This window comes from Sparus aurata, chromosome 21 (assembly GCF_900880675.1).
Source record: "Sparus aurata chromosome 21, fSpaAur1.1, whole genome shotgun sequence".
Taxonomy (NCBI): domain Eukaryota; kingdom Metazoa; phylum Chordata; class Actinopteri; order Spariformes; family Sparidae; genus Sparus; species Sparus aurata.
In genome coordinates this window covers 23,290,941-23,306,374 of record NC_044207.1, presented here as the reverse complement: position 1 = coordinate 23,306,374, position 15,434 = coordinate 23,290,941, and the positions used below count along the sequence as shown (strand labels likewise).

The following is a 15,434-nucleotide window of genomic DNA, read 5'->3' as shown; positions in this document are numbered from 1 at the left end:
GCAGGATACTTACGGTTTCCCCTGAGTCTGCTTCCTTCTCTTTTTTCCTCTCTCCTCCTCGGGCTACGGATTCAAAACCGTCAGCTGTGTCCCTCCATTGCGCCTCGGAGGAAACGATGACTGAAATAAAGGGGCACACAGCTACAGGTTGCAGCGCACGCCTAATCGATGATGTGGTCGGGCAAGCGAGTGACTCCCGGGGATCACAGTTCACTCCAGCGAGGGGAAATCTCAGTGGATCCCGGAGACCGCTCTGTTGCTGATGCGCAATCCATAGGCTACAGCACCGCGCCAAAGTTGTCAACGCGGCGCGTAATTACCGGTTTTGCGCCTCCAGAGCAGCGCACGGCGGAGCAGGCAGCGGCTGGCTCGCTTTGGAGACCAGGAGCGACAAAAGCCAGCTCGTGTGAGAGCGCGGCTGCATGGGACTGCGTGGCAGAGAAACTCTGTGATGAGATGCTACAGTCTCCTCATCGGCTCCAGTTGAGGTGGGAGGGAGACAGCGGGGTACCGGGTGTCGTGTCCGTGATGCAATGCGGGTACCGTCAGTGCCATGGCCCGCAGTTTCCTCCTTGTGTGCAGAAATCCAGGCGCTCCGGTCATTATCTGCCGAGCCGCGGCGCACATTCGTCTTAATTACCGGCGGTCGGGATTGTCTGCAGGGATAGGAGGAGGCTTGGAGGGAAAAGAAGAAAACGTGTGTTTAATGTTCATCCTCTCTCTCTCTCTCTCTCTCTCTCTCCTTCTTTCTCTCTCTCCTCCTCTCTCTCTCTCTCTCTCACTCTCACTCTGTGCGTCCCCCCTCTTTCTCCTTGTATGTGACACACACTCACTCTTGGGGTCTAATATTAGACGTCATGCGCCTTGATAACGCCACGCACGAACGGCTTGGGCGCAAATGGAAGTGGACAGGGGCTCAGTCACTGTCCAGGCTGGGGGTGGTGATGGTCTGGACCACGTGTGTCTGAGATGAGGATGGATGGTGCATTCCATCCATGTTTTCTCTTACCCGCTCCTTTGACAGCTATTATACCTCCTCTACCCCCCGCATGGCAATTGAATTGGAGCGTCACTGCGTCTTCCAGCTGCGCCCCGCAGGCATTACAACCCGATGGATGATTGCAGCGTATCCGGGTGAGGACCGCTTGCTAACCTCTCCTCCTGGGCGATAAATACAGCGAGTGAGGCTTTTAAACGATCCTCGGATGGGTAATCACCTTGTCACCTTGTCCTACCTGCAAAGACTACATGTAAGAGTGCATGGAGCAGCTGTAGTTAAAAAAATACACTTCCAAAATAAAGATCTTTTCACAATTTGGACATTTTCTTTCTTTCTTTAAGATTTTGAGAACACATGTGAACATCTGGCTTGGTGATACTTTAACAACCATGTCTGAAATCCTACAGAAAAAATACTATTTCCAAGTCCTGTAGCTGCATTATGTCAATCACCACAAATAGGCTACACACTGACTTGTACTGTAGACACACCTACATGCTGTGTGTGGGCTGTGTGTACCCGTCAGACACCAATTTTGTGAGTATCATAAACCCAAGCCCGTTACCTGTATTGGCCAGAGGAAAACCTTGATAAAAAAGTAAATAGCCTCCAGCAGTGGTGACTGGATTTGATGTCAGCTGTGTAAATGGAGTCTTTCACAATAATAAATCATTAACCTTTTAGTCAGCAAGCACGCTGTCCCCTGAACGCTCCGAAAAAGCCAGCTCGGGCCAAAACCAGAAGCAAAAACAGCCCCGCTCATATCAATGAAATGCCATTTTCAGTCTATAACATTTTGTTATGCTGGGCCGCAGGGAAGTTGGAGCGCATCCTGCACTCGGGCTAGATAACACTCGCACTTCCCACTCCTTTATGAGAAGGTGGGAAATCAAGTGGTGAGAAGACAAAAAGGACACACAGCTCCTCTACAGTGGACACAGGGGCATTTTCCACCTGGCGCATTTCTTAATGGAACAAATGTGGATTCTTCGGGAGCGGCCTAACAGGTCATGGCGTTAAGCAGTGAGTAGTGAACCCAAGACGTTTGACTTGTGAGGACTGTAGTGCACTTGTTATGAGCTGAACGGGCCGGCTTGTGGTGTGTTTGTCCAGGACTCCTGCTGCTCTGTATGGTAGCCTCTGAGGTGTGGGATGCTGAGACCAAACCCGTAGATTTTGTGTGTAATAAAGGCGCCAGGAGGGCTTTGAATATTGTGGCAGAGACGGAGAGTGCACTGGTGAGGAAATGACCGTCTCTCTCTCTTTCTGTCTGTCTGTTGTTACCTGTAGTCCATCATCAGTCCGTCTCTCTGTAGTCCACCTATTCTGTCCGTCTTCTGTCACTCGTTTCCTCCCTTGTAGAGTGAGTGTAATGATGCCAAAACCCTCTCCACACTGGTTCAGCTACCCTGCACCGAGCTTCATGTAGCATCTTGGAAGAACAAATCAGTATGTTGGCATTTTGATTCAAATTTTTTATTTATTTATTTTTTTAACCTGCTTACTACTGATTTTATAACACAATGCTTTTCTTTTTCTTTACGTGTTTGTGTGTGTGTGCGTTACCTCAGCACCAAGGGATAAGAGGGGACATAGTTGCATCCTTGAGGCTTCTTATTGAAGGTGTGAAGGTTGTAAGGGCCCAGATCCAGCCAGGATGTGCCTCTTTGCCACTGCAGAGACTGGAGCACAACATCAACAACTACCTGCTCATTCTCACACACCTTCAGCTGAGTGTAAGAAGTACTCACACTAACAAACCGCATGCAAACAAACATTGGAGAACTCTCAGTAAGCACTGATAACGGTCAAAAAGAAGTACATGTCAAGGACATTATCACTCTAAATTGGGATGCCAAAATGTCTGGACGTCTTGGATTCTGCACGATGACAACCATTTAAATAGCTGTCAAGAAGGAAAAAGACTATGAAATAATTTTTAAACATCCCTGGCTTGTAGGGAGCCTTCAAGTGGCTGGTTTCTGACCTGCAAATAACCAAATCAAAGCTAACTGGGCGCAGTCAGCCTCCTTACACTCACACACAAACACATCCCAACAAACAGAGCCAAGTAAAATTCATCAGTGTGACAATGAATATTCACACGAAGCGAGTGTAGACGTGTTGATGGGCTTCTCTCTCGCTGGTTTTGCATCTGAATGAGAGGCATTATCAGTTTCCTCTGGTGTGGAAATATCCTGGTTTCTCATAAATTTGCCGCTTGCTGGAATATCTGTGCCCCGGGAGTGATGATGTTATGTTGTGTCACCCCGAGCCTTCCTTCCTCAGGACGAGGAGGAAGATAGCAGTGCATACTTTCCAAGTGAGGCAGACTGCAAAATGGGTGTCCTGTGATTTGTGTTTTACATAATATCCTAAAATTTGGGAAGTTATTATGTGAATTTCTGTTGGCAAAAAAAAGCCATTTATATCAGTGTTTCAGCTAGTAAATAGTGCCACTTTTGACACCCGTGTTTGGCGTTGTTTCACAATCATTTTTTGGTTTACTTTCCAGACTCCTTTTCTCACACTTATTCATGTTCTTATTCATTTCTAATACCGTCTTCATTGTTGTGTTTTCGGTTTGGACCAGCAGGGGCCAGCGGTGAGTCCAGCACTGTCTTGTGTTCCTCTAAGCACCTTAAGTCTGAACACAGTCCTGCTGAAGTACAACCAACTGATCTCTGGCAAACTGGAGTGGTTCATGGTTGACCTGGAAAACAGATGCACTTCCCAGTGACAGAAACAGCTTCAGTGGACCAAATATTCCTTATCAACAGGGGGATGAGTTCAACTAAAGGCCCAGGTCAATAAAGAACAATGAAAATCCACCAGAGCAAAGCAGCTGAGTGGATCTGGATTTTCTTCTCACCGTGCTGCCTTACTTATTTGCGAAAAGTCTTCTTTTGCATGGTATGACCTGTAGACTCACAATGTTCAGCAGTAAAAAGTAGAAAAGCACCCTTCTCTGCTGGTCGTTAAGAGGAACTACAGCTGGAGAGGGAAAAAGAGAGCAATGTGACTGCAGTGATGAGCATCATGGGTGATTGAATGTATGATAGTAAGGAATTTTTAGGACAATTCTACATAACTAAGAACACTTAAAATATATGATTTTGAGCAGCAGGTGATTTGTCAATTTTTTACAAGGCGGATGGCCCAAACAGTAACTCTTACTAAAAACCACATCTTCATTATCTTAGTCATGTTTACCCAAAAAATGTTTGTTACTATAGGCAGCTGTGTGTCTTTATGATCCTCTTGCTCTCAATCATGAGGGTGACAATAATCCATAGAGCATATAGTCTACGACATATAATAGAATTCATTAAGACATAGTATAAAAAATATTATCGATTCAATACAAAACTGACTGAATGAGGAAAAGAATCCTTCTGCTGCTTCAATACCAAAGACATGTCCATGGATTTATCAGTACACAGTAAAGCTGGGCCATTGATATTTAAGAGCCATGACTCGGGCCATAGATTCTAACTGTATCCGCTGTATGCAAAATTATCATAAAAGTCATCTTTCACGTTTTCATTTTTTAATGCCAGATTTGTTTTTGCTCACAGTTCATATTCAGTTCCAACATTGTTTTGTTTTTAATCTTATTCTGGTTATTATGCAGATACTTGTAGACCACCCGTGCACATTACAAAATCATACATATTCATCAAAGACACTCACTGAAGTGGAATAGGGGATTGGAAAGTGTTGCTGTATGTTTCTGGTATGAATTTGGTGAGTACCTTTTTTTTTTCTTTCTCATTGCACTTTTAGATCTTATCTCTGTTTACATTTTTATTTGAAATAAAATGTGTTTTATATTTAGCTTTTTTCAGTTCAGGAAATCTTTGGTGTTTTGTGAATGTATCTGTGTAAATAATCATATTTTGCAATAAGACATTATTGTGACACTTTATGTTAAATAATACTGTTTATCAGTGATGGATTGTAATTATGTAAATGTACTCAAGTACTGTACTTAAGTACACATTTGAGGAACTTTTCTGTTACTTTATACTTCAACTCCATTACATTTTGGAGGCAAATATTGTACTTTTTACTTTCTTACTACTAGCCTTATAGATTGTATGCTGCATCAAAGCCAAAGAGGCACATCTTTTCTTTTCTTTTTTTTGGATTGGCATCAAATTTAAAAAACACTGATTCTGATGGTCATAAAAATGAGGAAACTGTCAATCGTCCAGTTCAATAATCCATTCGCCCATAGTATACAATATATACAAGTGTCAATCTATGTATTATTTACTTTTACATGTACTTGTACACCTAGTCTTGGAGAAGACATTTAAACTCAGAACTTTTACATGTGCAACATTAATGAGGTAATATTTCAAACTCAGAAATATTTATCTTTCCCAGAACTGAATAAACAAGCTGTTCTCAGAGAAAAATAAGGTCTCAGAACACTGTTTGAAGCTAGAAAGGAGGCAGGGTCCGTCAAATATAAATAATAATAATAATAATAATAATAATAACAATAACAATAATGAAAGTAAACCAGTATGAAATTGTGTTATACTTTAAAATCATTTGTGTATACAGTCATGAACACGAAGATCACTATATAACACAATATCTTTACTTTAAGTCAGATGTGTGTGTGTGTGTGTTTTTTTTTTAAAATAACACTGCCGTTTTTGATACAAAACCTTTGTCATATTATATGCAATAAACTGATTTCAAACACATACTTATTCAATTTGGTGACTTATTTGTTTGAATACTAGGCTAGATGTTGGTGTAGACAGTTAGCCAACTCTATTTTTTGTTAAGCTAATTTAGTTAACTGCTAAGATTTTCAATGAATATTAACACTGTGGTCTGTGGTGAACAAATCAATGACATGATCAATTAGAAACTGTAATTGATTGGTCAGTTACAGGAAGTAACGTCATATCATCCACTGACAGAGCTCATTACCTGCAGAAGGTGAAGAGGGCCGGCGGCAGTAGGGGAAGGGGACGTGGAGGAGAATGGCGGCCATTTAATTAGCTAACCGCCGATTCGAACGTTAGCACATGTCACTATAGCAACAAAAGACGTCAGACGCAGATTGCGCACGTGCACTTATAACCGTGCTTTTTACGACTGAAGCGATTGACGTTAGCGAGCTGAATTAACCATCAACGTAACCAACATGTCGGAAAAGTCTCCTCTTCTACATTACCGACTCACCAACAGCACCTGCTCGGAGCCCAGAGATGTATGCAAACACAGCGGGACCAAGGCAGGCAGAGGCGGCCGACGGTCCAAGGACAAACCGGCTCGGAAGCTTGGAGTGGTGTTTGGCGTGGTCGTACCGACTTTGCTCTCCATGTTCAGCGTCGTTGTGTTCCTGCGAATTGGTGAGTCGGGCCGGAGAAGGTCTGCTAGAAAGAAACCCAAACTAACATACAAATGGATAAACCCTCTGAATAAAGTCACACTGTTTAATTTGCACCAGATGAGCAGTTAGGTTGATGGCGGCTAGCCTCTGAATCATTCCGCTGAGTCCAAATAAAATGTAAACATTAAAGTAATGTCAATTTCCATCACCTCAACATTGGTCACCATTTTAGTATTATTCTTTTTATTATTAATTCAATCTGCCTGACATGATTTACTTTTTAAATCCAAGCACTGTAGCTAATACTGTCTTGTCAAAATGCTAGCTACCTTAATGCTAAATGATAGCACTTGCTTAGCCCGCCCTCCTAATTCTAACCTACCTATTAAGATGTAAGTGTAAAATCTCAATTGGTGGCACATTTGACAGCACAATTGCCACCACCTACATTAATATTTAAAAAAAAAAAAAAAAAATAACCTTTAATTGTGGTTGTGCTTAACACATTACACAAGCCTTGTTATATTCATCTTTGTAGTAATTATCAAAAAATGTGTGCCCTCAATGATGTGTCAATTTCGATTATCAATATTTTTAAAGGTACTGTGTCGAAAACGAGAAAGTCCAGTATCTTGACGATATTACATTACATCAAGTGTTCCTACCTCTTGCAGGATTTGTTGTGGGTCAAGCAGGACTCTATCAATCCATAGCCATGTTCCTTGTGGCCTACTTTATCATCACAATGACCGTGCTTTCAGTCTGTGCCATCTCCACCAATGGAGCTTTAGATGCGGGAGGTGCCTATTGTATCCTTTAATGCTGAGAGAATTATGCTTTGCTTAAAAGTCATCTCTTGGGTGTCTGTCTGTGATTAAGCCTTGACTAATGGATTGAGAAAAAATCTTCCTGCTTATGTTTCTCCCTCACATGATTTACCTTATCCACTAGTGGCACATGGTTTAAATCTGACCACTGGTTGATCTTTATCCATGTTTACAGTGATATAATGTGTCCAATTCTAGCTGGTTTACATATATGAAAACCTCAACTTGGATCCTCAGACATGATCAGTCGTGCCCTGGGTCCAGAGTTTGGTGGCAGCATTGGGATCATGTTTTTCTTTGCCAATGTGTGCAGCAGTGCCCTCTATGTATTGGGTCTGGTCGAGGCTGTCATGTCTACCTTTGGCATTCCAGAAGGTAAGGTCTTTGCATCACGGTTGAGTCATCCATACTAATGATTTTATTAGACTGTCTTGTTCGGAATAGTAATACCTGTTTACATTTGAATAAGAATTGTTTAAAGTTGTATATTTTTTGATGATTAACCCTGTTTGACTTTCCCACAGAGGATGTTGCCGCTGTTGCTGGTCCCCATCAGGTGTTACCTTCAGGATACTGGTGGTCACTGCTTTACGGCACCGTCCTGCTCTTCTTGTGTTTCATTGTCTGCTTGGTGAGACTTCATTGTCATTCTACCTAATTTTACAAATTAAGATGCTCCCTGTCAGCTCATCTTTGTCTTACACAAGTGGAGAGAGTCAATACTTTCTTTCTGATAAGAATGTTCGCTAAATGCACAACCATATGGAACCGTTTAAGGACTCTTAAGTATAAATCCCCTCTGGCAGGCTGTTGAGGCTGTATTGCTTACTACACTGCACAATAAACAAAGGGATAATAAAATAGTTTGTTGCTCTGTTGATAGAAACTGAATTTCATTATGAATGTGAACAGCTGCAGAGTTTGTCAATACTGCATCCCTAAAGGAAAAGAATCCAAATACCTAGAGCCCAAAAAAGTTTAATGGTGCTGCTAAAGGAAAGGTCAAGAGGTAATCATGATTTGTTAAAAGTATCCACTGATGGACTGGGGGCATAAACTAGCTTAATCTATGGCTGGTAGTTTTAAGATATCTTATCTTGGGCCATATTGACAGTCAATCTACAATAGTTTGAGGTTGCTGGGACTTTTTTAGCAGGAATGGATTCACAGAATAGTGACTGTTCCTATAATTTTCCTAAATATGAGACACTTGTCTGATATTCTATTTAATTTCCATTACAAGAGACTTGCAACGCATTTGTTCTTGACAGTTTCCCCTTAGTTCCAAATGACTTGAATTGACCTAAATGTACTGAAAGCTTTTTGTCTATGAGTCACTGTTGTACGCTCTTTGATTACTTGAAGAATGTTCTCTATCTCATTGACATCATTCCAAGATACCAGCAAAGCATACAATAAGAGCTTGCATTTCACAGCTGCTTGCATCGTTATTTCTGATGTATATAATGGAGGTTTTTGACTTATTCCTCAATTTAACTTGCTTGTCATTACAGGTTGGAGCCCACATCTATGCCAAAGCAGCCTTTATTGTCTTCCTCATAGTCACGACAGTCCTGGTTTCTGTCTTCATGAGCTTCTTCATTGTGGAGCCTATTGTGGTGATTTTACCAGACACATCTAGCTTGAACAGTACCAGCCTGAGCACAGCAAATTACTCTGGCTTCCAGCTTCACACCTTGGAGGGCAACCTATTGCGTAAGAGATTTAGATTGCATTTAGACGTTTTCATAGGGTTTTGATTAACTATTTTTAAAAATGTTGGACCTTTTATAATGACCCACTCTTTGTATTATTAGATCTTATTTGTTGATTCAGGACTTTGAGTGTTCAAGCGGAGGACAGAAAAAAAAAATTCTGATAAAATGTAAATAATGAAATCCCTGCATTTTTGAGATTCCTGTTTTTTATTTTGTTTTCTTTCATTTCCCCTTTTCTAGCCGAATACACAGTAGACTACACCACTGGTGCCATGATGAGTTTTGTCACTGTGTTTGCTGTCATGTTCAACGGCTGCACTGGAATTATGGCAGGTTCAAACATGTCGGGTAAGACTGTTAAAATGACTTAAATAGATGGATTTGCAAAATGTCAGGGTCCTCTTTGTAGCTAGTTGTCACTTCAAGTAGGAGGGTTCCCATGACTGTCAAAAAACACAAAGCCTGTAGAGGTTTAGCAGAATCTAATCAGATAAGGTCAGATGGTCTGCCCTCATAATTGGAGAGTAAGGGTGCATTCATTGGGCGCTGATAAACATATAAAGTCCAACACTTCCAAGTTTATCACCAAAAAGCTTCCCACAGTTTAAAAATGCATTACAAATAAAGCTGGGATGTATTTCACGATAACAGCAAGTTTTGATGTTTAATTTCAACACTTGACAGGTAAATGTTAAATGTGTCAATTTTGATTTTTCTCGTGTAAAATTCAGGCATATTTAAACCTGATTCACACCTTCAATAATGTGTGACTAGATCAGATTTTGTGATGAGGGAAATTTTGTCGTATGTTTTCCAGGTGACCTGAAAAACCCCAGCTATTCTATTCCAAGAGGAACCATTTCAGCTGTTCTTACAACTTTTGTCACATACAATCTGCTTAGTTTGCTGATTGCGTCTTCCTGTGATCGGTGAGATGCACCAACACTGACACAGTTGGAACAAGCTGAACTAGTTCAAGTACACATTCACTGTGGTCACTTGAATTTGTAATCTGTAAATTTCCAAAAGACGTTTTTTTTCTATTCAAGCACTTATGTTTTTGTATATTTTTGCTGTCTTTTCATAGAGAAAGAATATCTAAAGTTGTACTTTGAGAGTTTAATTCTGAATTGTCGTCTTAGTTTACATATGAAGTAATTTAAACATTAAGTTGTATGAACACAGTTGAGCTAGCAAAATATATATATTTTTTTTTTTGATGCATTATCCTTAGTCACCTTCTGCAAAGAGACTACAGTTTCCTGGGGGACATCAATATATGGCCACCAATGGTGACAGTTGGGGTTTACTCCTCCACTATGTCTGCTGCCATGAGTAACCTCATAGGAGCCTCTAGGATTCTGTATGCCTTGTCCAAAGACAACCTCTTTGGTGAGATCCGTGAACAACAATCTTGTTCTGCAGCCCAGTGTTTGCATTTGTTTCCCTTATTGTCGCTAGCACTATGAATTGTATACAAAAGAGCAGCAAATTGTTTATTCATTGGCACTAGGCTTTTATCTAATCTGGCCTCTGACCATTTGTGTTGTGAGAAGGATTTAATTACTAATCTTTCTTGTTAAGGTTATAATCAGGGCTAAATAAATGGTCCAGAGTATAAGAAAGCATATCCAGCTCCAGCTGGTCTTCTATAAAGCTGAGTCAACATTTTAATAATCAGCCATCTGTTGAAGGAGGCCTTCATCTCAAATGTGAGAAGTTAACACTTGTTATTAATTTCATCATGTCTCATTTTCCGAGTGGAGGCATGTTAATTTGGAAAGCATCGTTTGACAACAGATGGCTTGCACTGTTGAATTTCTTAGAAGAAATAAAATCCTCTCATTGTGTGTTTGGCTGAAGGATGAGTGCAGGATGACTCAGTTGTTTATCTGATTTAGGACAATGTGAAATGACAGAGTGACTTTGCGTTTGTTAATGTTATAAAACTCTGTAGGTGGTGTCCTGGCTCTGGCAAAGAAAACATCTCGAAGTGGGAACCCCTGGGCCTCAGTGCTTGTCTCCTGGTTGCTTATACAGGTAGGATGGTATACTCCTTAAGAAGTGGTAACAGTTTTCCTGCGTGCATTGATTTGAGTCTCGTCTTGAGCTTATTTGTTTCACTAAGTGCTTACATGTTTGTGACCCAGTTCAGTATTTTGCCCAGTGAAATTACTATTTCGCCATCTTCCCAATTGGATATTTTATACCGTAGTTTACTGAGTGCAACCCCTTATTGATCAAAAGTCGAAAGAAAGATTAGCAGTAAAGGGCAGTAATACAACATTTAATTGATATTGAACTACATAAGATGAAAAATGATAGCCATTTACACCACAATTGTATGTCATCACTTGTTGTTTTCCATTTTGCTTCCTGCTGCCAACGTGAAAAAATTAACAGGTGGCATAATTTTTAGTAATTAAAAGATAAAGTGGGCCCAGTGTAAACCTTGATACCCAGTTGGAATAATCTGCAATTGTTTGAATTTGTATATTGCAACTGTTTGTTTGTTTTTTGTGAATGTGTTTGTGGTGAGGAAATATATAGAGCAGTACTTTTGTGATGGAAGAGGCTAAATAGAGGCAGATACATTAGCAGCTGACCATCTAAACTTGTGACATTTGGATCTAATGATCCTTTACCTACCACTCACAGAGCAAAAACATTTGCGTAATGTTGTTCTCGGCTTCGGATTGACTAAACATCTGTCAAATAAAAAGCACTGAGAAGTTTTGCCAGGAAGACAGAGCAGGGTACTGTCCTTTTACACCACTACAGTAAGTGAACTCTTCGTTTCACTACCATGTTACTTGGACTCAGCATGTTAGCTAGGTACTATAGCTAGATACTATTGCTAGATACTATTGCTAGATACTATAGCAAGGATATATTAGCAATCAGACATGTTTAGTATAGCTGAAATTTACACCAGTTAAGTCAGCACTAAAACTAAAGTTATCATGGAACTTTTACTCTGTGGTCCTTTTGGAAAGTGTCTATTTTAAAACCTCTGTCTTATTAAACAGCAGTTCGTCAAGGCATGTTTTGAATGTAATCCGTCAGCCAAATAAATGTGCTTTACTTCTTCCACTAGGTGGTGCTGTTTACTGGTAAATTGAACACCATTGCTGGCATTGTGACCATCTTCTTCTTGTTGGTCTATGCTGCTGTGAACTTGGCCTGTTTGGCTCTGGAATGGGCTTCTGCACCCAACTTCAGGTACAGTGCAGGGTGTTTAAGTGAGTTGGGCTTTCGGTTTTGGATTTCATTCAGTCATGGCTGGAAATGTTCATTCCATACTCTGTCGTGTCTTGTCGTTTTTTGATTTAGACCCTCATTTCGTTGTTTTACGTGGCATACCTGCACTCTAGGCATTATTGGCTGCCTGCTCATGATGTTCCTGATCAATGCCATTTACGCATTTTCCAGCATAGCCTTTATGCTGCTGCTCGTAATGCTTATCCACTACCTCGGCCCCATCAGCAACTGGGGTTACATCAGCCAGGCGCTCATCTTCCACCAGGTGCTCAGTCACAAAGAGGCCACCTTTCTCACATTAATGAACCATATGATGCCATCTTTTGAACCTAATTTTTATTCACTTAGGTGCGCAAATACCTGTTGATGTTGGATGTGCGTAAGGATCATGTGAAGTTCTGGAGGCCCCAGGTGCTGCTGATGGTGGCAAATCCCCGCAGCTGTACAGGTCTCATGACTTTTATTAACGACCTGAAGAAAAGTGGCCTCTATGTGCTGGGGCATGTAAAACTGGGTTCACTGGGTAAGACTAGCAAACGTAGGAGATGGAAATGTATATTTCTAACTATATTAATTCTGAAGTTACTAGTATTAAACACTGGACTAAAGAAGGCTTTTACAGGTGGCTTGTTTTTTTTTTTTAAAGCTGATAGTTATAGCTATTCTCGTTAAAGGCTATAAGGACGGCTGCAATGTTTAGCAAATATCAGTAGTATGAATGGAACGATCGTTGGCTAGTGGCCGGGATCAGCAGGCTTTAAACATGATTATCCATGACAGGTGACTGGCTGAAAAGTGCCTGAAAGCCGTCCTGCAGTATAAGCTACATCTCTGCAGTCCAGTCGTATGCTTAGTATGCACCGATGAGTCATACTTTCACCAGACTACACCCAGATACACTGTGACAAACACATGCTGCACTTGAAGAAATTACATGTCTTTCCCATTCATTTGGCATTTTGTCTTACTTTATGTGTAATTTTGCAGATACGTTGCCCTCTGATCCTCTGCAGAGCAGTTATGTCTCCTGGCTGTCTCTAGTGGACCATCTTAACATCAAGTCATTTGTCAATCTTACCATAGCTGACTCTGTACGACAAGGAGTTCAGAACCTGCTTTTCATCACAGGCTTTGGTACAGTTTAAATAATTGCTGCATGATGATTGATTTCAGTGACTTCTATCATTAAGGCATTTTAATATATAACTTTACAAACCTTACCATTATCCAAATGTGCTTTTTTATATTTGGATTTAGGGGGAATGAGGCCAAACACGCTTGTCTTGGGATTCTATGATGACCACACCCCTGAAGACCACCTCCAGGGTAAAATTCTTCTGTCTTCTGGCCATGGCATGGATGACGCGAGTCCATCCATGGAACCCAGTGAGCAACGGTTTCCCGCCTTCCCCAGTTTACGGGGAACTGAAGAACCCAAAGATCTTCAGGAGGAAGAATATGTGTCAGTAATTGCTGATGCTGTAAAAATGGGAAGGAATGTGACACTGGCTCGTTACTTCAACCATTTTGACCGGGAGGAGGTCCTGGGGTCAGGAAGAAAGATCAGGGGCCACCGGAGCAAGACAGGGCCATTTGTAGACGTGTGGCCTCTTAATCTTCTTCGACCAGACACTCATGGTTGTGTGGACGTCTGCTCACTGTTCCTATTGCAGCTGGCAAGTGTGCTTCAAGAGACCCGAGCCTGGAGCCAGGCAAGACTCCGCCTCTTTCTATGTGTGGAGGCTGGTTGCAGTCTGAAGAAGGAGGAGGAGAAGAAACTCCAGGTGATGCTGAAGGAGCTCAGGATCTCGGCTCAGGTGCAAATGGTGGCATGGGACCAGGTGGTGGCTCTACACTGGCAGAGACAACAAGAGGAAGAGGAAGCTGAAAGGGGAGATGGTATCCAAGAGTTTCCCAATACTCCTCCTCAGCTGGCTGATGAATACATCTGCGCTGTCAACAGTCTCATTCGCAGACATGGTGCTCCTCAGCCTGCTGTACGTTTCCTGTATTTGCCCCGCCCACCAGCAGACACAAGTCATTACCATGCCTACCTGCACCACCTGGACCTGTTGAGTCGAGACCTGGGCCCAACACTGCTCATTCACGGGGTCACTCCTGTGGTCACAACTGACTTCTAAAATTTTACTAACAACACCTAATTAATCAACTACTCTGATCTAGTATTCATCAATGGGGCTGTGCATGTCAGAACAAATTGATTCACCTGATAATTATGCAAGTTATGCAATTTCACACTTTTGAAAATGGATTTGATAAACTCCAGTTTACTTTTGTTAAAAGGTGTTTAGGCTGTTAAGTTATCACCATGGATATTGGGGCATGCAAGTGTTAAATTAGCACATTTTGTGGAAATAAGGGGAAAAGGTTTGAGCAGTTCCCTATTAGTTGACATCAGTAAGAAGTGTTTCAGGCCTGTACCCTAATGTTTTTATGCATTTGTTAAAATACTGTTACCACATGAGAATACCTCTTGGAGATTGTAAAGTTTGACCCTTTGTACCTGCTTAATAGAAAAATAAACTAATTGTTGTATGTCTGATTGCTTTCCTGTTCCCTTTTTAACTTGAGCAACAGATAGCTGAGTTATGCCTGTTGAATTCCTATAGGGGGCGGTGTACACCCAGTATCATGCTGTGGCTGATGGTTGCTGTATCAGGTCTTGTTTTACTAGGCTGTTGATGTCCTGTATAGGTGCTCCAGCCAATCAGTACATATGAATCCGTACAGTGAGCAAATGCAGGATAATTTGATTTGTCACATTTTCTAAACTCAAACTAGCATCCTCCCCTTCACTGACTCGGCACAGACCAGTAATGGTAGCGCTGTTGCTGAAAATACTTAAATCTCAAACTTTACCTGTTTTGAAAGATGTGAGAGGTATTTGTTTAACATGTGAGTGTCATTAATAACAGCAAATGATAATAAAGAACATCCTGTGACAGTCGCACTCCATGGCTGAAATATAGTCTTGATATTCCACATGGTAATGTGTATTTAAATTGACCAGCACAGGGTCGTTGGCAGCAGTAGCTTACACAGCTTGCTTGTATTGGGAGTTTCAACTCACTAGTTTGTTTTAAACTCATACTGCCATGTAAGATAAAGGCATTTATCCTAGAATGTGCCTTGGATTGTTTTTGACGGTGACTTTCTTTTTTATATTTTTTGCATCAACACTTTCTCAGCCATGAAATGAGCACTTTGCAAGTTGCAGTAAGCAGAGTACACCTGAACTTTCTAAAGAT

At 41.2% G+C, this 15,434-nt stretch overlaps 3 protein-coding genes across 6 annotated transcripts in view; 2 read left to right on the top strand and 1 right to left on the bottom strand.

Moving 5' to 3' along the window:
• clcn2a (chloride channel, voltage-sensitive 2a) overlaps nt 1-2,682 on the bottom strand; it is a 52,915-nt gene extending 50,233 nt beyond the window's left edge. The window contains exons 1-2 of one of the 2 annotated variants that reach the window (XM_030403381.1): nt 2,567-2,682; nt 2,285-2,432 (exon numbers count right to left, since the gene is read on the bottom strand). The gene's annotated coding sequence lies outside the window, so the exon portion shown is untranslated. Of the gene's footprint in view, nt 1-13; nt 146-2,284; nt 2,433-2,566 lie in introns of those variants that run through there. The other variant, XM_030403382.1, reaches the window with a different exon arrangement.
• thpo (thrombopoietin) lies at nt 984-5,721 on the top strand. 3 transcript variants are annotated; one of them, XM_030403387.1, is made up of 6 exons: nt 984-1,209; nt 1,816-2,023; nt 2,114-2,238; nt 2,363-2,449; nt 2,572-2,736; nt 3,594-5,721. In XM_030403387.1, exons 2-6 carry the CDS (start codon nt 2,011-2,013, stop codon nt 3,738-3,740), a joined length of 537 nt encoding a protein of 178 aa, XP_030259247.1. In that variant the 5' UTR covers nt 984-1,209; nt 1,816-2,010; the 3' UTR covers nt 3,741-5,721. The 3 variants fall into 3 exon arrangements, with proteins under 3 accessions (XP_030259247.1, XP_030259248.1, XP_030259246.1); XM_030403388.1 differs by lacking the exon at nt 984-1,209 and having other exon boundaries at nt 1,261-2,023; nt 3,597-5,721; XM_030403386.1 differs by lacking the exon at nt 984-1,209 and having other exon boundaries at nt 1,261-2,023.
• Nucleotides 5,722-5,952: 231 nt separating this feature from the next.
• Nucleotides 5,953-14,728, top strand: LOC115572899 (solute carrier family 12 member 9-like). Its single transcript, XM_030403384.1, has 14 exons — nt 5,953-6,378; nt 7,034-7,168; nt 7,424-7,561; nt 7,711-7,817; nt 8,701-8,902; nt 9,145-9,252; nt 9,722-9,833; nt 10,139-10,296; nt 10,862-10,944; nt 12,002-12,126; nt 12,238-12,430; nt 12,514-12,688; nt 13,153-13,299; nt 13,423-14,728. Exons 1-14 carry the CDS (start codon nt 6,171-6,173, stop codon nt 14,304-14,306), a joined length of 2,775 nt encoding a protein of 924 aa, XP_030259244.1. The 5' UTR covers nt 5,953-6,170; the 3' UTR covers nt 14,307-14,728.
• Nucleotides 14,729-15,434: the final 706 nt, after the last annotated feature.

Bases quoted from the DNA above. Each gene is read 5' to 3' on its own strand.
- thpo (XM_030403387.1), top strand. The intron at 2,239-2,362 runs GTGAGGAAATGA...CCTCCCTTGTAG, and splicing joins CAGAGACGGAGAGTGCACTG to AGTGAGTGTAATGATGCCAA. The intron at 2,737-3,593 runs GTAAGAAGTACT...GGTTTGGACCAG, and splicing joins TCACACACCTTCAGCTGAGT to CAGGGGCCAGCGGTGAGTCC.
- LOC115572899 (XM_030403384.1), top strand. From the start codon at position 6,171: ATGTCGGAAAAGTCTCCTCTTCTACATTACCGACTCACCAACAGCACC. The intron at 9,834-10,138 runs GTGAGATGCACC...CATTATCCTTAG, and splicing joins ATTGCGTCTTCCTGTGATCG to TCACCTTCTGCAAAGAGACT. The intron at 12,127-12,237 runs GTACAGTGCAGG...TTTTTGATTTAG, and splicing joins GCTTCTGCACCCAACTTCAG to ACCCTCATTTCGTTGTTTTA.